The sequence below is a fragment of the Empidonax traillii genome, unplaced genomic scaffold (genome assembly GCF_003031625.1).
Source record: "Empidonax traillii isolate 1590-97213 ecotype Southwest subspecies unplaced genomic scaffold, ASM303162v1 scaffold715:size483424, whole genome shotgun sequence".
Lineage (NCBI taxonomy): Eukaryota > Metazoa > Chordata > Aves > Passeriformes > Tyrannidae > Empidonax > Empidonax traillii.
This window is the reverse complement of record NW_020955908.1, coordinates 405,658-431,724: the sequence shown is the minus strand read 5'-3', so window position 1 is coordinate 431,724 and position 26,067 is coordinate 405,658. Positions and strand designations below refer to the sequence as shown.

Genomic DNA, 26,067 nt, shown 5'->3' with positions numbered 1-26,067 from the left:
ATAAACACTACTCACCTGCGGTCAGGAACCAGAACCACCACTGCCCAGGGAGATAATGATGGCAAATTCACTCAGAGGAAATAAACGCTCTCTTGAAGATAAAACAAGCACCAAACCCTCCTCTGCGCCAGGCTGGAGTCACTGCTGTGCAGACTGCAGCACCTCTGCACCCACACTGCAAATAATACTGTTCACCTGGGATAATGGGAACCATCACTGAGGAGGGAGATAATCTGCCATCACTAACTCGAAAATAAACATTTGAAGATAAAACACAAGCACCAAAGTCTCCTCTGCACCAGGCTGGAGTCACCGTTGCTTCTTTCACCAGTGAAAATGCCCCTCACGCCCTTAAAAAGTTCGTATTTCAATACAACAAACAATGACATTAAGCAACTCTCCCACACCACAACTTTTCATACAATCCCAGGCTAACAGAAAGCTTTCACACTTGGGAATGAATTAAAAAAAAAGCAAAATGTTTTCACCATTTCATAAAGTGTTTATTGAGGATGGTAACACAGGATAAATCATGCAACAGCTCAGTAAAAAAAGGGAATCATTTAAAGGATGAAGAATGGTAACTGGTGCTGCTGATTTTGAAAAGTTTATAAAAAAAATATTAATTGTCCAAAAGTGACATCAAAAACCACTTGAAGCTGAACATGGAAGTTGCTTATAAAGCATTCATTAAAAAGAAAATGTAGATATTGTTTAAAATGATCACCTACAGATTACTGCAATCAACTTACAAGTCTCCCATTTCTATAGCTGTAATGGTGTAGCAGGGCTGTACATCCAAGATATTTAACCTTCTTTTCCTGAACAAACAATACACTCACAAACACATGCCACTAAGCAACACAAGTGCACCTCTTACCCATCACAACCTGCACTGCCAAGTGCTTTCATTACTGGGAGTACCTTCCCAAACATCATGGCAGAACAGGAAAAAGCCCATCCTTGTGGCCTCAAGCCACTTCCTCATTGCCCTCTTGCCATCAGTCTGTTTTAGAAGGGGAACAACTACAAAATGTGACTGTTCCCCTTCTGGCACCAACGTACATTTTGAATAAGGAACTCCATGTCAGCAGATGGCACAAAGACTGGGCACCAGCACATCACATCAAACATCGGTGGTTTCAGATTTAGAGTTGACATATATTCGCCTTTTGGAAAAAAAAATAAATATAGTGGAATGAAAATTGAATCAAAGGGAAAGAACAGATGACTACCATCCATCAAGGATGCACATATCTGTGCACTGAAAACAAAAAAAAAAAAAAGGAAAAAAAAAATCAGTCATTTCAAAGAAAATCTTGAAAATTAAAAAAAAAACGTTTGCACTTGTTCCTGGTCATAAACAATCTCACAAAAATCTCACTTTTGGAACTATTCCAATTGAAACCATACACTGAATTTATTAATACAGTATAAGTTTCTTTATGTAAAAAATCTTTATACATAGTAATAAAAAAGATAAAGGCAAGATGCATCAAACAGAAATCTGCTGGTTGTTTTTCCTCCGTTCTTACAGAGCCGCTGATGACTACCTGCACTATAAAGAGCTGTGTTTCTGACTTTCTGTCTCAAGCATCTTCGCCTTTGCTTGTGATAAGGATTGTTCTGTCCAAGCATCCAAAAGGACAGATGCTGGTGATGTTTTGGCACTTACGCTGGCAAACTGAGCTTCTTTCCCTTGAGTACTGTGAGGAAAAGAAGGAAAGAACACAGTTAGCAAACCAAAGTCGTGATGCAGGAGAAGCACACGCTGCTAAAATTTCAAAGGGACCAAACCCCATCACACAGAGTCCCTTTGTTATGAGATGGGTGCACTGCAGAGGGTCCTCCCAACCTGCCTCTCTTTAACACGTACTGGTAAAACGAGAATCAACAGCAATTCTAATCCTGCCCTCTTATGGCACCCTGGAATTCCCACTATTCCTCATAGGACATACCAGCCCACGATCATGGTCTCTTAGGAGTTATGACTAAAGCAACACAGCCCCAGGTAGCTTGGCAGTTACATGATGGAAGCTGGAATGTGAGCGAGGGCAGAATTACTAATGCCCCCAGCAGAAGTGACTGCTTCTACTCTCAGCACAGACAGAAACATCCTAATCCCTTTGGAATCCCAAGGTATTTAAAACCACTGAGAAAGGTGTCTGTAAGCCTGGGATCTGCACATAACAGTGCAGGTGGTCAGGAGAAGCAGGAGGTTCATGCTTTTCAATAGAAGGCAACAGCAATGTGTATTTAGCCCTACTTACATTTTTCTGTAAGTTCACCAGACCATTTACACATTTATAATCTACCTAAACACAGAAACAGCCCTCAGAAATGCCCCACAATAGCAGAAAGCACACTCGATAAATTAAGGAGATTTTAGCAATAATTTACACAGAATCAACAACCCTGTAGTGCCAATACAGCAGATCCCTACGAGCACATTAACTGCTACATTCCACAACCTGAAGCTGGAGGTTACTGCACCACTTACCTTTTGTAACATACAAATAGAAGAAGTCACAGTACAGAACGGTCTGGACCACACCAGCAACAACAGCTATGAGGTCAAAAAATCCCTCAAAATAGTAGCGCCAAATCCAGTTGACTAAGTACAAGGCACGGTACAGACCCAGGAAGAAAAGATAGTGAGTAGTGATGGTCTCTGCTTCCCCAGTTTTGCTGATCATAAAAAGTTGAGGGAGAATAGCAACCGATTCAAGATAGATGGAGAAGGTCCACAGTATCTGAAAGGGGAAAAACCGCACGTTTATTCAAGTGTCTCACTGATAAGAGAAGGACAGAAAACATTTGACTTGGCTTGATTTTTCACTCTCTAGCAATGTTATGAATGAATACCTGTTCAAACAGGTACAGTATTCTGGCAAACTTTTCAGGTACAGGAAAAACTAAGTGAAAGCTTCATAATCAACCACAGGACGGTACGAGGGAACTTTCCTGGCACAGAACACTCTCTCCAAACCAGGTGTACAGTGAGCTGGCACACACAGGGGCACTCTCGAGGGAATCCGTGTGCACCCAGCTCAGGAGTCACAGTACGTGAAATACAGCTTACAGAGCTGCTGCTGTGAAAAGCTGCAGACAAGATCAAGTCCTTTCCCCCGCCACATGTTCTTTCAGTTTTTATCTACTGGTTTAAAGAATGAGTTAATAGGGAACAGATTTTAAAATAATGTCTCAAAGTGTTGCAATTCAATTTCCTTTACTCTCTAATAGAACCACTTAACTCTAATAAAGTTTAAAATGCAGCTCAGTCCACTTCAAATAAGCATCTGAAGTTACTCTCTATTTCATGGGAAAAATTACCTGTTTGAACTCTAATTACATTTTTAACAAAATTTTTCTGTCAGGAAAACGCACAGCTGCACTTCAAATACAATATAATTCTTTCTAACACTCCAGACCATTTGCAATTCTACAAAATCTAAGAAGTATTATAATTCCTTTGGTTTTCACCAGGTGGCACCAACTATTCACAAACTGCATTCTGGGAAATTTCTTTTACAGACAAAACAAAAGGAAGGACACTTTTGAATTAATATAACCACCAGAGTGTACTGGGAAAAATACAGACTTCTGCTTAATAAAATAACCAATGTTGATAATAACGCTGGTCTCCTGAGGTGCCCTTAATTTGCACAGACATCTACACCCCACAGATGCATTAAGGAAAGGATTAGCCTGAACCTACTAAACACCGTCCCTTTGCCAGCCTAAAAACACTCATCTTCATGTTCTAAATATTTTAGGGGAAAAAATACAATCTCCTGCCCACAGTCAACTCACCTCCAGAGGAGAGAAGTCATGATTGACAAGGAAGGAGAGGCCACCAACAGGAACGATCAGGAACTCCACTCGGAAGGTGTCATGGTTTCCATCGTAGGTGGCCTTGAACTTCATGTAGATCAGGTAGACGGTGGCGTACGAGCAGGCGATGTAGATGAGCTGGAGAGCAAGGAAAGAAAAGAAACAAAACCCAAAACAATCCATAGAGGCTGCAGGAACAGATCGAACTCCCTCAACAGCCATATCCCCAAGCACCAAGAGGAGTAAGTGTGATCTTTTCTGATTGGTTGCCTTATTTGTCTATGTGATTTTGCAGGCTGTTGGTGGTGCCTAACTTTTTCAACATCAGTGACTCTAGGCTCTGCTGGTTTTGTTGCTTTAAAGGCATCACCTGCCTCTGGTTGAAGTGACTGTCCAAAGGTGCTTTGAAGACCCTGAATAGACAGAACTGAGGTGATGCCTGGGGAAGGAATACCCCTTCTGCAACTGCGAGGGAAGCACTGGCCCCAGACAGTTACGTTACAAAAGATGCATCCATGCACTAATGATGGAAGGGGCCTTTCAACAAGCCCAGCGTGGTGTAGCTCATGTGGCAATTAAAAACCTATTCAACAAGCCCCATTCAGACTCAGCCATTTAACAGATCACAAATTAGCTGATTTGTGTTAGACCTTTAAACTCCTCTAAAATCTGAAGAGTGGCAAGTGGACACTGTTCTCCACCGACCAACAAGGCACAAAAGCTGCAAAACCAACTAACTGAGAAGCAGCTAACCAGAATTCAGTTTGAGCTGAATGTCTAACGTTCCCATTTTTAATGGTTATGGTACAGTAGACTTCATAGCTGTTCCCCGTGGAAAAAGCAAAAAGCCTCATTTTACAGATGAGAAAACAGAACCAGAGAGAATCTATGACTTTCAAAAGGTCAATCTGCCACCATCAGGACAGAGCTCACACTGTCCTGGAGTCACCACAGTACAGCAGACTAGACAAATAGTTTAGTTTCTGCCTCAGTTTCATCACGAAGATTAAATATTCCGAACCATTTATCACACTATATATGGGTTCTTTTCAACTGAAAAGTAACTGCTTAAGAAGCCCACTGTTTGCAGATGCTATTAATCACTAAAAGCTCTGCTCACATTAACAAAATTAGGCAAATCCTGTATTAAGGAGCACAGAATCCAAATGCTCTGCTACATGAGCACCCCAAATGACTGGAGATAAAAGATAAAGGATATAGGGAACTCCTACTACAGGTGTGAACTAATGGCAATTTGTATGGTCACAGAAGACACTAAAAAGTGTGAATGGATCCAAACTCTCTATATTACAAATTTCTTCATGAGAATCATAGCGTGTTTTGGGACACTCAACAAGGTTTCACTTTTAAAGACACCAAAATAAAAGAATGTTAGAAAAAAGACTGCAGAGTGCACTGGCAGAAATGCATCCAATACTCAGCTACTGGGACCATGAGAAGGACACTGATGCCAAAAGTCTTTCTGGAAAGACTCAGTTTAGTGTGAGGTTGAGCATCACAAGTGTCATTTCCCACATTCATTCCACTTCTAGTCAGAAAGGCTGCAAAACAAAGACCCTGCATCATACCCAATTGCAAAAACCCCCAAGGGGCTCCTGTGGTGCACCAACAGTACTTTTCAATAGTCTCAGAAACAACATATGGAAAAAGCTTGTGTTTCAAGAATATTTTAACCCACAGCTCTTCAGCTAGACTGTCAATATTGAAACATGTGACTTGTTAGAAGTGTGAGTTCAAGATTCAAAATTTTATTTTACGTATTATCCCCCTAATTCTTCTGTACATTTTGCATTATTGATTATCCAGTCTTTCCTCTTGGCAAAGTTACATTATCCTCTGAATTAAAGCTGAAAAGCATCAAGAAAATCCATGAATAAAGGAACTGGACTAAAAAAGTGCCTGAACTGGTGCCACAAATATGCTGCACTCTCACAGATTACTGCTTTATTTTTTTGTACTCAGTACAAGAAATTGCAGGAATAAATAGGAAATAACAACTCCAAATTGAGGCTCCCTAACACCCAGTGGGCAAGTGAACAGGGTATAATCTCATGGAAGGACATTCCTAAGAGAGTGCTCCTGTCAACTTCTGATCAGCCTCTGACCAGACACTGGCTGCAATTCTGGCAGTGCATTCTGAATACTAATTTACCTTGTAGTGGATAAAAAGAGATTTACTTGTGCTCTAACATCTCAGTTGAGAAATACAATTTATTTGAACCATTCTCACCAAAGTTTTTATTTTCAATAACCAAAATATCATTTGTTCTAAGCATCACAGTCCCCATACAAACAGTTTGTAAAAGCTGCATGTAGAGTGGGGGAAAAAAAAAAAAGAGGGGTTTGAGTCCATCTTCCACATTCTTTATCCAAAGCCCATCTTAACTTATTCTGTATCAGCTGTGCAGTGGGCCATTTGAAGAGGCTGTTACTAATGAAATTATGCACTCTGCAAGCAACATCACTAGCTTTTCTAACTCTTCAGGATACTCTACCTTCATAGATGTGTTATACAATGAAATGAATGAAGTGAAGAGGTCCAGGTAACGGGTAGTGAAGACCAGTGCAAACAGAAGCTGGCTTTTCCCAGAAATACCTAAAGTGATAAAGGAAATAACTGATTATTCAAAAAGTGAGGATGTGCTTCAAAACACTCGATGCCGAGGATGAGAAAGGATATAGCCTTTATTTCTATGCAAGCTGATTACACAATTAGGACAAATTCCAAGCTTCCAAGGTGTACAAACATAATTATAAGCCCAAATAGCTTAGTAATGTGAAAACAGGTAATTCAATTCAGGAACTTAATTGACCACATGGTGGGAAAAATAACAAACAGTCAAAACCAGATGTTACTGTGTACTATAACAAAATTTTAAAAAGACAGAGAAGTGAGCTAAACTGTCAGACATCTACATTGCATCTCCAAAGCAACTTCTGATTCCAGGCCAAAGCCCCAGTGTCAAAACGTTTGTACTTAACTTCAGGCACTAGAGATGAGTTAGAAGCATAAAAGCTTTGCACAATCAGTCCCTAAAAGCTTCTGAAAACTGGGCTGAAGCATCTCTCCATAATACTGATGTGGTGGTGTGTCACAGCAGGGGAACAAAACAACCTACCCTGTGCCTCTATCTTGTTATTCCAATTATTCTTGTTTTCAGTCATCCAGGGTGAAAATAATTGAATCTGTTCAGCTAAGCATGCAAATCTTGTTCAAAAAACAAGAGGGAAAAATACTCTGTAGGAGAGGGTTATGATGCAAGGCTCAAAATCCTTGTCCCTTAATACAGAGATATTTCTAGAAAGGCTTTTAATAACAGTGCCATAAAGCAATTAACAGAAGGCTATCTGCTATGGTTACTGAACTCCTTTTTCATTCCAGCTTAAGGAACAGGGAATAAGCTGCCCCTGATGAAGGAATTTTATTTTTATGTATAAAGCACAGGAAAACCGAAACAGTAACAATTAAAAAGGAGGTTGTTGGCAACTTTCATATGTGAAATGTCTGTGAGGTGAGCCTGACTTGCCACCTACAGAACAACCCAACTGCAGTGTGGGGAACAGCAAATGCCTCAAAACCTACAGCTATGAGGCTGTAAAGCTGCAGAATAAAACTGGCAAGTATTAAAAAACAAAACAACCCCTCCCCAAAAAAGAGCCACAAACAAACCATTTCCCAAAATTCAGAAAAAACACCAAACACATCTGACATTTCTTGAGCTAAACTCTGCTGCTCAGACAGCTGGAGCAGCACCCTGGGCTGTCTCAGGTGTGCTCCTCGGCATCACCACTCGCCAATAAAACCTCTCAGCAAGAAACGCTGGCCGAAGGTCAGAGCCCACAGGACAAAGAAATCCACCTGGCCAGATCACAGAACAGCAGCACACTGCAGCATGTCATTACACTGAATTATTTAGCATGCTATTTTCTTTTAGCAAACAACTCTGAGCAGAAAAAAAAAAAAGGCATGTAAGATAAATTCATTATGGATAAATTTGGGTCTGGATATACTGTCACATAAATACATATCCTTGACAAATTCCTCTAAGGCATCGGCAGCCTCACCTCCTCAACACCAAAGCTGTCATTTTTATTATTAAGGCTTTCAATACTTTTACTGATTTTTTTGAACCTGTAGGACAATTGTACGTTCCTGAAACCCATCCTAAATCCAAGATTAAACTAATTTTCAAGTTACATAGGCTAGACTAGACTAGGCAAGGTTCAAAGTGTAAACCAAAGGCCTATGGAGAGACAGGAAACTGGGAGAAAGTAAGAGCTATACCAGGAGCAAAAATGGAGGGAGGGAGCAGGGAAAGACTCTGTTGTATGAATTTAATGCACTTCCTTCTCCCTTTCTTATTACACCCACAAACATTCCTTGGTTCTTGAGCTAAATAAAAACATTTTTATTTCTTCTTCCCAAGTTCTGGGCTCAATCTAGAAGAGCCAAACCTCGCCTTTTTGTTCCATCCTCACACGTGGAAAAATTCCTTCGACTTCTGCGTTCCAGCTTGGCTAAAAGCCATAGCAGGAAACTTTAATTCAAAAGCTCTGCTGATTTTCACTGCCAGGGAGGAGAGCAGAGCTGGAATTGTAGGACTTTCTGATCAACTTCATTTTGCTCTGGTGAGTCAGGGAAGGAACAACAGGCCGAGCAGAGGCAACTCAGCCAGCCCAGCTTGGGAGTGTGTGCAGCACTTACTGACTATGAACTGCACAGCACAGCCAGAAAATCTTTAAACTAAAGCTTTCCAAATGAAGGCCCGCTCATATTTTGCCATGAAAACTTCAGACTTTGTGAAATACAAAAAAAAAAAAAAAAAAGTAGTTTTGTTCTGTATGAAGTTCACATCAGCCACAGAAACACACCATCTTTGGTTCTGCTAATAAAATACTAACATAGGAACGCTGTACCTTCAGTTAAAAAACCCAGTCTAATTCTGAAGACAAAGTTTTCAAAAGACAAAAGGAGTATTTTCCTTCAAAGACAGAAAAGACATTCCAAAGCTACCTAAAGCAGCAGTTTTTGAGAAAATACAGGTAAATTGGCAGCAGCCTTTGGCAAAGTACTGTCTAAAGTCTTTAACATAGTGTATGATCTGGTCTATAGCAGACACATAAAACTGAGATACAGCTAAATTACCTGGCAAAAGTATTACATATTTACTATCTACACTACTTTTTCAGAGTATGTAGCATATTTCACTATTCAGTCTTGCAACTGCAGGTCACCTTTAACACTTGACAAATGACCAATATGTGCAAATCAATTTTCAGGCACTAATTTGCACTGCAAACAATCTAATTTTACTTGAAATGGGAAAGAAAATACAGTCTGAACATGACAGTATTTGAAAGAACAGGATTCCTCAAGTCTCATGAATTTCCTAATCATGACATGAAGCAATAATAAAAACCTGCTACGTTCTCTACGGCTCTTATCGATAATTTTTGAGCTGCTGAGTGGCAAAAGTTTTTTCCAAATTTTAAGCTTGGAAAATTAAGTCAAATAACTGTACATGCAAAAAACCCGTTTCCCTGCCAGCTCTGAAATTCTGAAGTCATCATTTGCCTTCCCCTTGTTCTCTTTTCAATATATTGACTAAATCAGGTAAACAATTAAGTCTGTCCAATGCTTCTGAAACACAGACTGCTCCCCAGTGCAGATGAGCCCAGCCTCACCTATCTTCCTCAGTTAGAGGAGCCGCTTCTTAGCAAAGACAAGGGGCACTGCTGTGTCTTCAGGAAGCAGCAGTTGCAGCAGAGGTGCACAGGCTCTGCCTCATCTCCAGCTGCTTTTACAGGCCTTCGAGCTCCTCTTGGAACAAAGGCCTCAGACGCAGATGCAACCTGAAGAGAGGAGTCGGCACCATGTGGTTTGCCAGCTCTTCATGGATCACAGCCTTGCAGTTCAGCTCTGATTTATTTCCTAAGCCTCTGCTGCTGCAAAAGTGCACACTTACAGCAGCAGCTGGTTTGCTCACATTTCCTCAGTCACCAAGAACCACGAGCTATAAGTTTATTTAATTTATAAACTGCCCCAATAACCATGCAATGTAAAGGAATGGCTGAAAGCCCTCTAGAAGAGGCTCTCAGCAGCTGCTCAACATTAACTGGCAGCAATTTAGGTGCTATTGCCATGTATGACTCCACAAATATATTTTATGCAAATATATATTGACAAAGTTTTCATCAGTAGAAACCTCAACTGGCAACAATGAACCACTACAATGAACGGAACAGAGCCCCAAAAATATAATTCTTTGAGGTTCTCTGGACAAATTTATTAGGCTTCAGACACTGATCTCGGCAGTAACATGGATCTAGATTTACTCCTGAGGACTCAGGCAGAACTGGAAGACTCAAAAAAAAACAAAAACAAAAACAAAAACCAAACCCAATCCTTGATAAACACATCCCTGGTAAATTTTTTTTTTTTTGCTCAGGAAAATGAATGAAGCAGACATTTCCTATGAGCCCATGCACGTGTGTGTTCAGGGATGCTGGATAATCTGGGAAAGGGAAGAGCTAAAGGCACTATGTAATGCAGGCTTTCTTTCCTGTCTTGGAGAAAGCTGTACTAATGATTGGTATGAGTCTGCTTTCTTCTGAAGAAACCCCTAGTAACAGATATCCTCAATCACAACTGACTTAATATAAGCAACATCAGATCACTTTTTAAGCAGAGAGATGGGACCAGGTCACACTGCACTACACTGCGTAAATAACCTCATGTCCAAAGGTCACTTAAGAATCTCTTGGCTCAAACCCTATTTGAATTTTAGCCTTGCACTAGAATGTCTTTTTTCCTTCTTCAGACAACAAAAGATATTTAGTTTTTAGATAATTAACTGCGTTTCCCAAGTAAAACACAGGACAAAACTCTACAGAAGAGCTGATGAAGGCAAGGCCCTCTCCTGCCAGATCCAGAGCAGATTCCTAAAGCACTAGAGCCTGAGCCAGGTAAGTGCATTAGGAAGGTGCTCTTGCACTCTATGACCTCGGGAACAATAGTTCTGCACTGCATGTGGACCATGGAGTCATTTGACCGACTTCATTTCAAAATTTAACAACAGTTTTTACCTTATTTAAAACCAAAGCTATTAATTTACTTTTTAAAAATCAAAACTATTCATTCACTCTTTTTTTTTCTTTGCACTATCAAGTGATTAGCAAATGACTTGATATGAAAACATACAGAACCTGTACTTCCTCTTACCTGGAGGGTAAATCTCTTTCATTTCCCCATTAGCAGTTATTTCAGGTTACAGCTCAAACTAATTCTTCACGCTTTTAACTGAAGTCTTTACAAATACATCAGCTCAACAATGTTAACCTGGTATTTGAATAACATCTCACGTCAACACACGGCCAACTGATTTCAACAATAGTCACCCTCACTAACGAAGGAGAAACTCACTGGAGAGAAGGCAAAGCCAAGCTCACAGCAAAAACAGTATGTGCAGGGCAGGCAGCCCGATCCACACCGAGCACGGAAATGCCCATTTTGAATGACAACAACTCCCGGTTTTCTGAAAGAAATCAGCTATGCTGCAGTTATGGGCACCGCCTGCAATTCCCTCCAGCCACCACACCGTACACCAGAAGGGAGAGAGCGAAGCACAGCGCACGGGATTCGAGCAGGCCCGTGCAGAAGAGGGGGGAGCAGCCGCGATCCCACCCGGGGGGCGGCGGAGCGGGGCTCGCCCGGCCGGGACCCGGCGCTCCTCCCGCTGCCACGTCAGACGGGCCCGCCGATCCCGCCTGGAATCTCTGTCCTACAGCTTCCTACTGCAGCTGGCCAGGCAAACAAACGCCCTAAAACCGGCACGACCCACAGTCCAATTCCTGCACAAAAGGGGAGCGAGGCCGCCGCGGAGGGAAGGGGCGAGCGCGGAAACTTCAGGGGCTGCGAAGTGCGAGCGGCTCCCGGCGCCGCTCCAAACACCGAGCTGCCGCCGAATACCGCTGGCCCAGAGGCCGAGCAGGGCCCGGGAAGGCGAAAAACGAGATCCAGCGGCTTCCCCGAGGGCGGCGGGCGCGGGCAGGGATGGAGAGATGGACGGAGGGATGGAGGGAGGCGGCTGCCCGCCCCGCGGGGGACGCATTCCTCCCCCTCCCCTCCTCCAAACCGGCCTCCCCATTCATTCGCCCGCCGCCGGGGAGTTACATAAGGAGCGACCCTCCCGGGCACGGCCGGAGCGCCGGTGCCCAGGGATTAAAGTACAAATAATGGCAACCACAACACCGCTCAGGCAACGGCAGCTCCCGCCAGCGCCCCCCGCCCGGAGCGGGGGTGCGGCTCCTCCTTGCCCTCCATTGCCGGCTGCCCACCCGCTTCCCTAGCGCTGGATTTGGAGAGGGCCGAGCCGGGGGGAGGTCAAGAGGAGGGCAGAGCCCCCTTCTCTGCGCGGGGAGAGCGACCGTCCCTTTTCACCTGCGCGGCCCGAGTCCCGCCCGCCCGCCTGCCCCGGCAGCCCCCGGGGGCGCCCCAGCAGGGTCAATCCCCCCTCCCCGCCTCTCCTCGCTCCACCACGGCCCCTCCCGGGCCGGCGGGACCCCCCACCCCACCCCGGCTCGCCAGGCCTCCCCCCGGGTCGCGGCCCCGCGGGGGCGATCGCAGCGGCCTCGGCGCTGCGGGGGCGATGCCGCCCGGTACCCGGCGGGGCTCCCTCCCGGGGGGGGCTCCACGGCCCGGAGCCGCCCGGCCGGTCCCGCCCCGCGGCCTCCGCACGCACCCGCGCAGGAGCGGCTCTTCCAGATCTTGAGCAGCAGGATGATGATGGCCGCCAGGTGGGACAGGTCCCCGGTGAGGCGGAAGATGTTCATGGCGGCGGCGGCGGCGGCAGAGGCGGCGGCGCAGCCGGAGCCGGGGAGCGAAGATGGCGCAAGCTCAGCGGGCACCGAGCGACGTGGCCCGGGGACGTGGCCAGGCAGCCCCGCGCCGGTGCACGCCGGGAAGCGGGGGGGGGGAGCGCCCGCCCCGCTCCGCCCTCAGCCGGGGCCGCCCCGGGAACCGCGGGCCGGGCTGGGCCGGGCGGGGCCGTGGCCGGCTCTGCCCTCCAGGTTTTTGGGCGTCCAAACTCAGCAGTTTAGATATGTAAGAGCTAATAAATGTATATTAATAGCTGCTGTCGCGTTCTGTGAAAACCAGCAGTTGATTTGATGCACGTTTAGGGGTTTTTTTTAGGTGAAAATCTATGTAAGTTATTGGAGCGGGTCCAGCGGAGGCCACAAAGGTGGTGAGGGGTCTGGAGCCTCCCCTTCATGTGAAAAGACTGCGGGAGCTGGGCCTGTTTAGGGAAGAGAAGACTGAGAAGGAAACCTCATCAATACGTATAAATATCCTAGGCGGGCGCCAAGAGGATCACAGAATCATGGATGTTATGGAATGGTTTGGGTTGGAAGGGACTTCAGAGATGTCTCATTCCATCTCCCTGCCTTAGGCAGGGATGCCACTTGCTACACCAGGTTATTCAGGGCCTTGTCCAACCTGGCCTTGAACACTTCACGGCTGGAGCAGCCACAGCTTTGCTGGGCAACCTGTGCCAGGATGGTGCCAGACTCTTTGGTGGTGCCCAGCTACAGGGCAAGGAGCAGTGGCCATAAACTAACACACAAGAAGTTCTACCTCAACAGGAGGAAGAACTTCTTTCCATTGATGGTGGCAGAGCACTGGAAGAGCTGCCCAGGGAGGGCATGGAATCTTCCTTCTCTGGAGACATTCCAAACCCACCTGGACACATTCCTGTGTCACCTGCCCGGGCGACCTTGCCTTGGCCTGCGGTTGGACTGGATTATCTCCAGAGGTCCCTTCCAACCCTAACAATTCTCTGATTCTATGAAATCTTCCAAGAAAAAAAAAAGGCAATAATTCCTTGCAGCAACCAGGCTCTGTGAGTCAGCACGGTGCCTCTTCACAGCCATGAATCCCTAACCCTGAAAGGGGACATCACCGTCAGAGATGCGTGAACAGTTCAAAGAGGCATCTCCTCTTGATAACTCTCCAATGTTCTCTGTAAAAAAAGGCAACAATCCAAACAATAACCCAGAAAACTAGGAATAACCTCACAGGAATGGGATTTCCAATGACTGTAGAAATCCTAACTAAACAGTGGTGCTTTGTGGGGTAACTTATTTCTTAAAAATCTCTTGGCTTACATTATTTCACAAAATAGTGTGAGGACTTAACTGTTACAGAACAATATCCAGAAAATTTCCCACACCAGAAGGTTATGAATTCTTTGAAAACTTATGAAAAGGATCCTAATTGCAGTCTTTAATTTTCCTGTTTAAATTGTAACACAAATATTGCAATCTTTAAAGAGCTTACATATTCCTCAAAAGAAAAGAGAACTGATTAGTACCTCCTATTGAGTTTATCTTTTTTAATAAGTACCCACAGTGGGACAGAAACAAATTTACTTATTTTCAGAGATTAGGAATCAAAGCCTGTCCTCTTACATCACTGTGTGTACAAGTACTGCAGTACAACTCCTTGACAAGCTCCATAGCATCTCTTATCTTATACTTCTAATGCCCTAAGAGAAGAGTTCATCTGAAAAGTTTAATAGATTTGAAGTCTAATTAATTATCTTAAACAGATGTTGAATCTTTTTTGGCATCAAATAATGTTTGATGTAACTACCAGTGAGTTGCCCACTTGAGGACACATTTTAGGAACCCAAATCGAGCACCTGGAGAATTTGCACTGAAGGCGACAGCGTCTGGCAGAACTCTCCAGGTCTGGGGTACAGGCTGTTTGACACAGGCTTGATTGAAATATGGACATTTAATACCTCAGATCTAAACACTTCTGAAAGGATGGGTACTGAAATAAAAGTAGCTAATAAAAACACTGACAGATGCATAGCTGGAATATATTTTAACAGATACATTAAAGGCAGAGAGCTGACATCCATTCCCTCTCAAACCCCTTCTCAGTTCATGCAGGATATATTCAGAACTTGTTTGTGATCTAAGTTGTTTTCTGACATCTGATTAAATATTGAAACATGTCAGGCCCCAATTAAAGATGACCTAAGGCAGCTTGTGCATCAAACCAGCACATGATTTTAACTGTGCAATGGCTATTCTTTGATAAATCAATACAGTTCATTTCTATATACAACAGTTAAAAAATATTGGAGAAGGTAGTACCAGAAAATACTATCCTGCTGTATTTGGGACTATTAGCTTTTTCCACTGCCTTCATATTTCTACTGTATGATTTTACTCTTGGCTTCTCTTCTTTTCTCCTTGTCCCCCAAAGACCACAGATATTGTGAGATGTTGTTAAGTATTTCTAAGGCTAATTAATACCAGCTAAAACATGAGAAGATAAATGTTATGCTACTGCCAGCAGAAAGCAAGAAATGCAGCAATCACAATTCCTCCATTGAATACTTCAATGTATAGTCACTTGGACTGTGAGCTCTGCACATGCCTGTGTTCCCGCATCATGAGGGCAAGAAAATCCTCTCATTAATCCGGATTGGAAAAGCAGACTGATGCTGAACAGAATGGGGCAGGAAGAGACAGATGGACATTGGCTGCTTTCTACTCATTGCAGAAAAAAATTAATACCTTTGGTGACTATCTATTTCTGGATACAAATAAAGAACCAGATGTGAATTTTGATAAAAATATCCTATCCTAAAAAACTGCTCCATGTCCTGATGCCAGGCAAGGTCAGGTGGGGTATATGAGTTAGTCTTATAATTTCTCTGTAGAAGGACTGTGTATATAAATATGGAAAGATAGTCTGATAATGGACCAGACACTTTATTAAAATATGAAATTATGGATACCTGGACAGGGAAAAGGCAGTCAGATCCCTCACCTCAACAGCACTGGAGTAAGCAGTGCCCAAGGCTGTCGAACATCATATGACATGGCAGAGAATATTTTACTAATCAGGACTTATAAGGTTCTTAGCTCTGCTTAGTCCCATACTTACAGGTTTTATTTAAAAACCAAACCAAACCAAAACCCACCAAACCAAAACTCAACCCCCCCCACACACCAAATTTATAAAAAACATTTAAACATTTTCACTGAGATACAGAGACTACATTGCTTTAGGTTGTGTACCAGCCTAAAATATCAGCCTTTTTTGAGGAAGAAAAAAAAACAGAGGAAGAGATTATTTGAAATTTGATTTCTCCTTCTAAGGAAGGAGCTACCACAGGGAAACAAGGTGCTGCACTTTGATGATTCCGTTCCTCGACTGCCGAGCTGGAATTGGCACCATCCCACTGGGAAGCAGCACGGGTTGTCCATAACCATAACACAGCACGAGCCAAAACACCAGCACATGCTCTACGGCCAGTTACCTGCTCAGGTGACACATTCCAGGTGACTACTGGATTCCTTGCTCACTTCTGAGTGTCCTTGGAGTGAGCCAGACCTCTCCCATAGCCCAGGTGGCTTTGGCTGGCACACCTTGGGACAGGTCACACATCTGCTCCAAGGTGGGCAGTCAGTGGGACTCTGACAAGGCCCCAGTCCAATATGATGGGGCTGCAATTTGTGTTATTGGAAGATAATTGATGGTCCCTGGGGGCAGCAGTCAAGTGATAAGCTAAATCTGCCATAGTGCAGTACATAATTGCCTCTGGAATATTTGAGCAGATTATTCAGAAGCAAAAAGGGCTTCTTAAAATTAAGGAAGGGTGCCTTTTTTTTTTTTTTTTTTTTTTTTTTTTTTTTTTTTTTTTATAAAGCAGAATCTTTAGAGCCTCACCCAGAAGAGCTGGTTGGCTCTGATGTGACAGATTGGGATCACTGGGAGTGAAACATTCCATGTACTGTACAAAACCTGACAACAGCCATAATGCCAGCTTTAACAGAGACAGTGTTCAGACACTGGGGATGGGTAGTTGTTTTTTTAGCTTTAGGGATTTTAAAGATACCATAAATATGGCATTTACCTCAGTACCAAGTCATAGAGATACATTTCCTACTGCTAACCCAGAACCAATAGCCCCCTTCTTTTTTCTAAACACAATTCTGAATATAAAGGTATCAGGCACTGAAACAATCAGCCAACAAAGTATTTCTTCCCATCTGTTAACCTCTTAATTCCAATCAAAGGAATTAAGTGAAATACCTCCTTGTACATACTGCCAGACAGGGGCACCTGTCACAGCACCCAGAAGAGCCAAGCCTACACCAGAGTTAGGTCAGACTGTGAGGAGCTGGATGAACATCCCACAGTACGTATGGCACTGCCCAGCAACCATCAGAGCAGTCACAGGTGGAGTGGAGTAAATAAAATTAATGTCATGATACATTTTCAATAGCAGATTTTATGCCCAAACCTCTTTTTTTTTTTTTCTGTTCTCAAAGAACTAAAATAACTAGAAAGAATATAGGAAAAATTAAGCTTGGTTTAAACAAATGTTACCCACATCTACAACAAACAGCAACATTTCTTCTTCCCCCAGAAATTCAGTTTCAACAGTTTTGAGGGAGGCATCTCATGAAACTCAGGTTTTGTAGAACGGGCTTTTCCATCATGGACCTTTACTCACGGCAAGAGTAAAATTCCTTTTCATGCCCATGAACCAAATAGGATTTGTAATCTCACCATGAAATAAGGACATTAAGTGGGTGCTCCACATTTACCCCTCCTACACTGCTCTTGTAAGAAACAGATACGTCTTCAACCAAATGTAAATGCAATGCCAAAGTTCTTAACATAATTATTAATTTAATAAAATATATAAGTAATCAAGGAGTTCAGCTATTTAAAAGCACTTGTGCTTGAAAGAAATTACAGCACAGATGGCACAAAAGAAAGAGCTCACTCCTGCTCCAATTAAAAGCTAAACTCTGACTCCCATGATTGCAGACGGAATCACTCCCAGGTACATTCTATTGACAGAAGATCACTTTCAGCTCATATAGATTTTTGAAGTGCTTGCTATAGCTAAGGCACGTACCTGACTTAGGCAGCTGAACTGGAAATGCTGACTGTCTTCTTGACAGGAAAACACTCTCCTGCATCTTCACTGAAGTGCACACAGGATTCAAGTGAGGCAATTTCTAGAAATCAAACAACCTTTTGGTACTTTCACATCTAAGTGAGGCAGAACTTTTTAATGTGAAAGAACAGATAAATCTTTATAAGGTCTTTAACCTGCTGAAGTATTTTTTTGGTTTTAGTGGGCATTCGTGAGTATTTGCTGGGATTGATAAAACAAATTTCTTTCTATTTAAATAAATGTTGCAATCTACTGTTCACACGCAGACAAGGAAACACGGTGGGAAAAGCTGGAGTCTTACCATCAGCGTTAGAGAAAAAAGTGCCAGGCATTTTGCAGGAATCAAGAGCTCTTTGCTTAGAAAATGCAGAACTAAAGCATATAGTATGTATTCATGTAGTATTATGTGTAACACCATGTCACACCTGCCAGGGCTGGTTACAGGCAAAGGCAGCAGATTGCTGAAGGAGAGGGAGAGGAGGGGTGGGAAATGGCCATGCTCTCATTCCTACTTTGCCAATAACAAAGCCCTGAAAATCAGGTTGGCTCCTGCTGCTGCAGGAATTACAGAACCCATGGGACTGTGCTGGGAACTGTTATTCCCAACAACAGCCAACAGTTCACGTTCACCTTCCCTGCAGCAGCAAAGCAGCAAGACTCCTCTCTGTCTCCCCTCCGAGCCCACTCCTATTGCTTCCCCACCTCAGCAAAATTTCAATTCTTCTTTCAGGGCTGAGAATCCAGATGTAATTTTTGCCACAAAGAAATCCAAATAACAGTTGGAAAGGCATTTACTACAGTACACCCCTGAATAAAGAAGCTAAACTTTTCAGCCTGTATATTGCCTTTTTTTATTCTAGAAAAGATGAAGACTTTTGAATGGCAAAATGGAAAACTGTACCATGAAGTCTTGGCATAAACTCATGTTGAGCAGCATCAAAATGTACGTTTACATGCAGAGGCTTGACAGTCCTGGTAGTATGTAGACCCAGTTTTCCCTTAGCATTCCCAGATGTACATACACTTCAACCCCACCTGAAGTGAAGGAATTGTCTCTTGATGAACACAAGCAGGTTTCCATGGTGCATTTTTTCCCATGAAATACTAATATATTGCCAGTGCCCTCGGTGTCACTGGTTCTGTGGAACACAAACAGTCAAGGGGAACGACATTTTGTGCAGGTGCTTAAATTCTAAAAACGTGTTATCGCTTCTTATCTGAGCAGGATTTAAACCAGCAGCCCAGAAGTTATTTTATTGCAACAGCAGGAACTTTTAGTGCAGTTTCTACCACATCACACAGAAGGATCGCCCCTGTCCAGGGAATGTGCACTTGGAAGAGAAAAAGAAAACCCAACAGATTGGTACAATCGTGTGGCCAAATTAGCCCATGTGAAAAGCAGACCCCTGTTACCTGCCCCCAGGGCATCCAGGTTCCTTCCCAACACATAATCTTATCTTTCACTGATTTTCTCATGAGACAGATAGGCCATTTCCAGTTTTGAAGTGTTTGGAGGGACACTGAGTTACTTGCTAATGGTAAAGGTATGGAAAGGAGATAATTCTCAGCACGATGGCAGATGAGTGTGCTGCTTTTAAAAAATTAATCACTTTGCACTCAGAAGTCTCAGAGCCTCTTGACTCTACTGTTCATGCTGAGCTGAAACTCTTTTTCTCTAGCATATCTGTTGTAAGCTGCAGGACTCTGAAAATCAAAAAACCAAGAAAAATATTAAGTCTTTTGACATACCTCACTTTGCAGTCTTAAAGACTAAGTTAGAATACTTAAGGACTTAGTTTGTTTAATTGGAATCTATGCCTTAAGCCCACCAGTGCTCTCATTAAAATTTAGCATGCCAAAATGTTAAAATCCAATGAAAGTTAATGACAACATTCTCTTAGATGGAGATTATCAAAGTGGTTGTGAAATAAAGTCTTATAAATAGACTGGAGCAGGCAAAACAGATTAATACCAAGAACATGTGCCAAATAACAATGCAGTAATGGATTAGTGTTACATGGAATTTTAAATATACTTTTGTTATGTTTGGCTTGACAATAAAGATAAGATATAGTGCTTTCCCCTTGATTAGATTCAGAGATAGTCTAACAGAGATACAAGACACCTTTGTAATGCAGAAAAATCATTCAGACATTGCTATCTCTGTATTCAAAGCAGGAAGAGGGTCCCACAGTCCTCTCTCACTGTTACAGGTGAATGACACTTCTGTTATAAAGTTACCGCTTACTGAAAATATAACTTACCTCAAGATTAACAATCGTGGGTCAGAAAGGCAGGTGCAGTGTAAACACAGCACACAAGCAGATGCCAAAGCTGCTCAAACAAGGAGCACCTGGAAGGCAGAAACCATTATGTCTTAGTGGCACGCTAAAGTTCAGGTCCAGTGCAGTCCCACACCAGCCCAAAGAGCTGCAGCAAATTCCACCAGCTGAATCCTCATTGCATTCAGCTGCTCAAAAGACACCACTGGTCAGAACTGCCACTTCCAGTTCAACATTCACAGCTCCAAAGAGAAGCATTTCATAGGCTGGTACTCCCTAGAGACAGGAACAGTGAACAAGAAGCTCAAGAACCCAGGTTATCTTTACCCAGAGAACTCCTCCCTTTGGCATAGCTCCAGGAGGAACAGGTCACTCCTGGGAGGGAGCTGGGCTGAGAGCACCTCCCAGGTGCTTCTGGGAAGCTCTGCTCCAATTCCAGCAAGGGCATCACAGGAATTTATTTCCCCTTACTCCTGTTTTAGCACTTCAACTTCCCTCTTTCTTCTTCAACAGCTTATGTGTCACTGGTGTCACAGGCTTTAATTCCAAAAAGGATGGGGGCAGCAGGAAAAAATGTCCAGTGGGTCCTACAGTCTGGATAAAGATGCTAATCCACCCCAGTGCTACCTCCTTTCCCACTTGCAGCTCTGCAGACAATGTTGTGCTGCAGGTAAAGGTTGTGCCCTGAAGGCCCAGAGACAGAGAGCCCTGCCTTAAATTCGGGCAAAGAATATGGGAAGGAAGGAGAGGGAAAGCCTCCCTGTTTCAGATTCCATTTTACACAAGCTAGTGCCTAGCACAGTGTAGTGCTACCAGCAGCAGAGAGCTGCTGATGCCATCTGACAGTCTTCCTGCATCACCCCGTGCTGTGGGTAAGTCCAACAACGTCCTGGCCTGTGGTTTGAGGCATGACTGAAAAAGCTGATTAGTAAACTCCCTGTCACCCACCATCACCACAGAGGTCTGGTCCTGGTGGAAGCTGAGACAGCCCACTGGTGAGCACCCTTCCCCTGAGCAGGAGGAGGGAGAGACCCCACTCACCGCTTGGAGCCGGGGTTGGCACCTCCTGGGTGGGTCCTGCCCCGCTCTGGGCCTCGGGGGGGCTGTTCCTGGCTCCGTCCAGCGCCAGCCTCAGGCTCTGGAGCTGGGATGCATCCAGATGTTCCCGCTGGGATCCCGTAACCATGGCGGCATTTTCCGGGCCCAGGTTTGCTATTTGTTCTGGGGACAATGCCTGGGGGGAATAAAAGACAGAAAAATTGGTTTAGGCTGGCAATTATCGAAGGCAGGTAAGGAATCAGAAGTTGGCGCTGTCTTGCATTTGGAATGAGGGACAGTAGCCTTCAACATTGCCTTTCTATAAAAGAGCTCAATAGAGCTTAAAAAAATCCTCTGTATTCATTTACTTCCCTGACCACTCATCTGTCTTTCACCTTTCTCTTTGGTGCTGGGAGCTGACAGCCTGAGAAGCTTTCTGTGCCAGCACTCTATTTGACATTTCTTCAATATATTGCTGGTGTTTATTTTTCCAGCCATTTCTTTTCTGAGTTTGCTCAAAGACTGATGGCATTGTGCATCCTCTTGTGTTTTCATTTGTTTCCTCTTACATCTGCCCCTGAGCAACCTCACTTGAACCAACATTTGACCTTTGATTACAGTTAGCAGTGGAGCAATGAGATGAAAAAAAACCCCCGTGCTTTAATCTCATTATCCAATTTTCTCTTTTAGATTGAAAATCTTCCCAGTTTGGTCATATTAAATTTAAAAATTAAACGTGGCAATCATAATCTTACAGTAATTATATCACATAGCAATTACCCAGTTTGTAAAGCCTGCATTATTGGGCATGCTGGATTGCTTTGCTTCTAGTTAACATTCTGCAGTCACAAGCATTTTAACCCTCCTACACAACAAGCCTTCTTTCCTGCAACAATTCTGCATCCAGGTTCTACTTTCCAAAGACAAAATTCCCCTTCCAAGTAGGTCAGATGATGGAGCAAATCCCTGCCCATTTTTCATTGTCTGCCAAAGGTGAGCTCCTTTGAACTGAGCAAACTCACATAAATACCTACAGGTCCAATTTTGACTTGAGCTTCCTCTCAACTCAGTTAAAGTCCTGAGTGCAATGCGATTTCGCATGAATAAAAATCTGAATAATGTATACAGCTGCAAAAGGAAGCCATACAAAACCTGTGTAAAACCAAAATTCTGCTTTGAATTCTTTCAAACACAGGAAACTCTTCCAAAAGGAAGTTATTTGTTAAGCACTTTTTGGAGTATCATTACCACTCTTACAAACAGAGATGCCTGCTATTTGACAGAAACTCTACAAGATGCTATAGATCTGTTTTTCAAAGAAATAGTTTCACTAAGGGCATTTCAGGCGTATCTAAACTGTCGGGGGTGCTGTGCAGAACAGTCAGTGTTCAAGGAGTTTTTCTCTTTTATGGGAGCTGACACAGTTAACTATCTGTTTAGCTCATCTGCCCATAAGTACATTGCTTGCCTGAGCATCTGAGAGAGACCAGCCCAGGCAGAATATTAATCTTGTCACTAAGTCAAATAAAGTCTGGGGCAATGATCTCAAGATCCCTGCTCTAATTTCTGGTCCACGTTTTTCAGAACTGCTGTAATTAGATGTAATTCCTTTCCGGTCTGTATCTGTCTGTACAATCTGTTTTGTCAGAGCCAACTCAGTAGAATGCTGCCAGATTTTAGGTTAATAAACCAGCTCTTACACACTCAGCAGAGAAATTTGTAGCTATTATAGCACCCTTGCAAATGTTAACAAACAGAGAAGAAAACCCAGATTTGAATACAGTAGTGATAGAAAGAGAGTCTGTTCCCTGCCTTCTGACCCTAGATCTTTGCTTTTTCTTTGAGATGCATTCTGAAGAATAAATAAAGCTTGTCCAGCATATTTCATCACAAGGACAGGTGACACAGCTGAAAGTTAATGTTTCAGATCCTTGATGGTCTCTCACTTAGCAGACCATAGAGAAATTTTTGCTGAAACCCAAAACCTATAAATCAGTGCTGCAGTTTATTTATAGGAGAGTAAAAATGACAGAAATTTAGTCACTTCTTCATAACAGAGTTCTTACTTGGAAAATTTCAGGAGGCATATGTCTTACTGCTGCTGGCTGGAAATACGGCATCAAGCTTTTATCTAAAGCTTTTAATTCATCCTCATTCAAACCACCTAAAAAACCCAAACCAAAGGAACAAAACTCAGTTAATGTTCTTTTTATTAGATTTATTTTTTAAGCTAATACAAATTTTAAGCATTTATACAAAATGTCACATAAATTGTTTATTACAGGGCGTTATAGAGAGAGATACTGGTTCTTTTTTTGTTTTGGTTTTCTTTTTTCATCATCTTCCAACATTACAAATCAACTGACCTTATTCACTGTATGGAATGTGCTCTACCTAAGTTATTTTATCTTGGAAAAGACAATGATTAAAGTCAATAAAATAATAAACAGTGTTCTTAGAGAATGCTTGTTACAGCCCCTTCTGATCCAAGATTAGGGAGCACAATCATGCCTCCCCTCTGGAAGAAATGTCTCTCTGCCACTCTAGAAAAGTTCACTGCTACGTGAACATGTCTCTTAATGCTGAACAACAAGACCTCACAGCCAACACCATCTGGAGCCTGAATGTTGTTACCTGCTATGGTACCAATTTCCTGTAAAACAGAGCCATTCCAGCTGGTAGCAGCACCAAACACAGCTTCTGTCATCTTCTTCAGCTGCCTCAGGACAGGGGTGCTACAAACCAACAGGCCAATTCTTGCAACTGCAGCACTGCAAAAGGCAAGGAGGGCAACGTTACAGGCTGCTGTCAACATGCAGTGCTAAATATGCCTGGAATATGCACAGCCTGCTGTGAGATCACTGTTAAAACCAGTTGTCAATTTAAAATGTATGTACACAAATTGCATACAAAAGTTTAAAGCTTTCAGCAAAATCCTGGATTTCTCAATGCAATATTTAAATGGTGGGATATAAATGGCAGAGGAAACCTAAAATAGAACATGTTTTAAACAGCGGCCTTCCATAACAGTTATTGCCTTTCTAAAAACATTTAACATGTAAAATGGTGTCCTTTGGGCTCTGAAAATCTTGACAGAACAAAAACGGGACAATAAATTTTATCAGTAGAGACACTAATAAATGTTTCGTTAAGTTTAAAGTGCAATACCTGAATTCAGCAGTCCTTATGGACATGATTTCTGTGGAGTTCAAAGCACAGAGAATAGCTCCTAATCCAACTAAATCAAAGCTCTTTAGTGTGCTGATGGTCTGGCCAGAGTCTTCCAGAAAACCTTCCAAAATAGCTCTTGCCTACAGAAGCAGTAAGACAGCAAGCATGAACAGAAGCATATCACTAGAAGCTAAAGATCTTCCCAGAAGCTCTGGAGCATAAATATACATCCCAAACCTCCCCAGTGTATGGTCACAGCCTTCAGGAGGAGCACTGTCACCACCTATATGCGACACTCCAGCAGGGCACTGCTACACAACCACTTCCCATCTACAAATGGTGTGAAAACACTCTGTACCTCCTCTGCCAGCTCACAAGGAAACCTTTCCCCAGGAGAAAAGGGCATTGGATTGCCCAGTAGAAATGCCCAAATCAGTTAAATTGCTAGAAGAAAACATACAATGCTAATGGGACCAATATGTAGTTTTAATTTGCTTTAACAGTCAGGTTGCCTTGTCTTATTTAAGTGTTATATAGAGGTAGTGATCTGTCTTTAAAATTAATTCTTAGAAGTGAATGGGACGTTGGTATCAAAGTGTATTTGCAAGCCCAAGTAATTTAGAGCTGTGCTCGTCCTAAACTAACCATTTAAAAACTGTGAGTCCAGCTCGAGCCTAAATCTGCTGCCAATTGCATGTACAAATAAAAGCTTTCAACTGTTACTGTGAAAATCCCATTGACATAACTACAGTTCGAGGAAACATAGATGAGAGGAGCATATCTGCTAATAACAGGCTTCTAGGGCAATGGTTGCTGGGGCTGGGAGCACCTTAGTTGGGAAGGACTGGTGTCTCCCAGCTGCAGTGTCTATCCCAGGGTCACTGTGAGAGGAGCTGCTGGCCTCTTTGCACCATTAGTGGGCAAGTGCTAAAGAACACACTTGTCACCACCCCAGTTAACAGTGATTGATGTCCTCCTGGCCACCTCACCAGGGCAGCCAGCACCAGGCAGACACCAGTGCTGACCCACCTGCCCACTCTCCCTGGGGCCACAGCTGCAGGGAAGCAGCAGGGAGCAGTGTGGATCTCTGCATCTTTCCTGGGAGATTCCAGGACTTCAGTCCCAAAGGGTGTGAAGCCAGAGCCCTTCATCAGGAGTACAATCAATAAGATACTTACCTGGGTGAGAGTCCACTCTGTCTGCTGACTGAGTACAGAAACAGTGTCGATGGAATGCAAATCCAGCTCTTGGATTTCGTGCTCAGTGAGGGCCAGAGCAATGCGGCCCAGGGAAATAATGTGGTAACTTTTCCAGTCTGGCAGCAACCCCCAGACCTTTAGAAGAGATTCACTGATGTCTGTTAGGTCATTAGGAGTCTTCCTCCATATCCACCATTCTCAACCCCCTTGGTTTAAAAGTCCCACAACCTGTAGAATTCCTCTTTGCACACAAAAGGCAGAGCTTAGGTATTGTGGAGGTTTTTGAGGTTCTACACCAATTATGCTTAGTTTACCTAAAAATGCTGCAATTTTTACAGCTTGGCCTCGTTGATGAGTCAGAACAGGCACTGCTGGAAGTGTGGCTGTAGGAGCAAAACCACTAAACCCAATAAAAATGGGAATCTGTGCCTAGATCCACACTGTCACACTGTCACCACAAAAGCAGTCTCTGGACTACCCAGGCTTCTACCCAGCTGCAATCACTCCGAGGAACTGGCTTTAAATTGCTTT

At 43.2% G+C, this 26,067-nt stretch overlaps 2 protein-coding genes across 2 annotated transcripts in view; both read right to left on the bottom strand.

The window, feature by feature from the left end:
- Positions 1-479: 479 nt before the first annotated feature.
- KDELR2 (KDEL endoplasmic reticulum protein retention receptor 2) lies at positions 480-12,811 on the bottom strand. The gene is made up of 5 exons (XM_027900211.1): positions 12,597-12,811; positions 6,351-6,451; positions 3,814-3,972; positions 2,501-2,753; positions 480-1,706 (listed from the first exon to the last, which is right to left on the bottom strand). Exons 1-5 carry the CDS (start codon positions 12,685-12,687, stop codon positions 1,672-1,674), a joined length of 639 nt encoding a protein of 212 aa, XP_027756012.1. The 5' UTR covers positions 12,688-12,811; the 3' UTR covers positions 480-1,671.
- Positions 12,812-19,246: 6,435 nt separating this feature from the next.
- Positions 19,247-26,067, bottom strand: part of OTOA (otoancorin) — a 30,671-nt gene continuing 23,850 nt past the window's right edge. The window contains exons 23-29 of the mRNA XM_027900229.1: positions 25,516-25,671; positions 24,335-24,477; positions 23,801-23,937; positions 23,233-23,330; positions 21,170-21,362; positions 20,111-20,199; positions 19,247-19,550 (exon numbers count right to left, since the gene is read on the bottom strand). Coding sequence (XP_027756030.1) covers positions 20,132-20,199; positions 21,170-21,362; positions 23,233-23,330; positions 23,801-23,937; positions 24,335-24,477; positions 25,516-25,671 — 795 coding nt within the window. The 3' untranslated portion in view covers positions 19,247-19,550; positions 20,111-20,131. The remainder of the gene's footprint in view (positions 19,551-20,110; positions 20,200-21,169; positions 21,363-23,232; positions 23,331-23,800; positions 23,938-24,334; positions 24,478-25,515; positions 25,672-26,067) is intronic.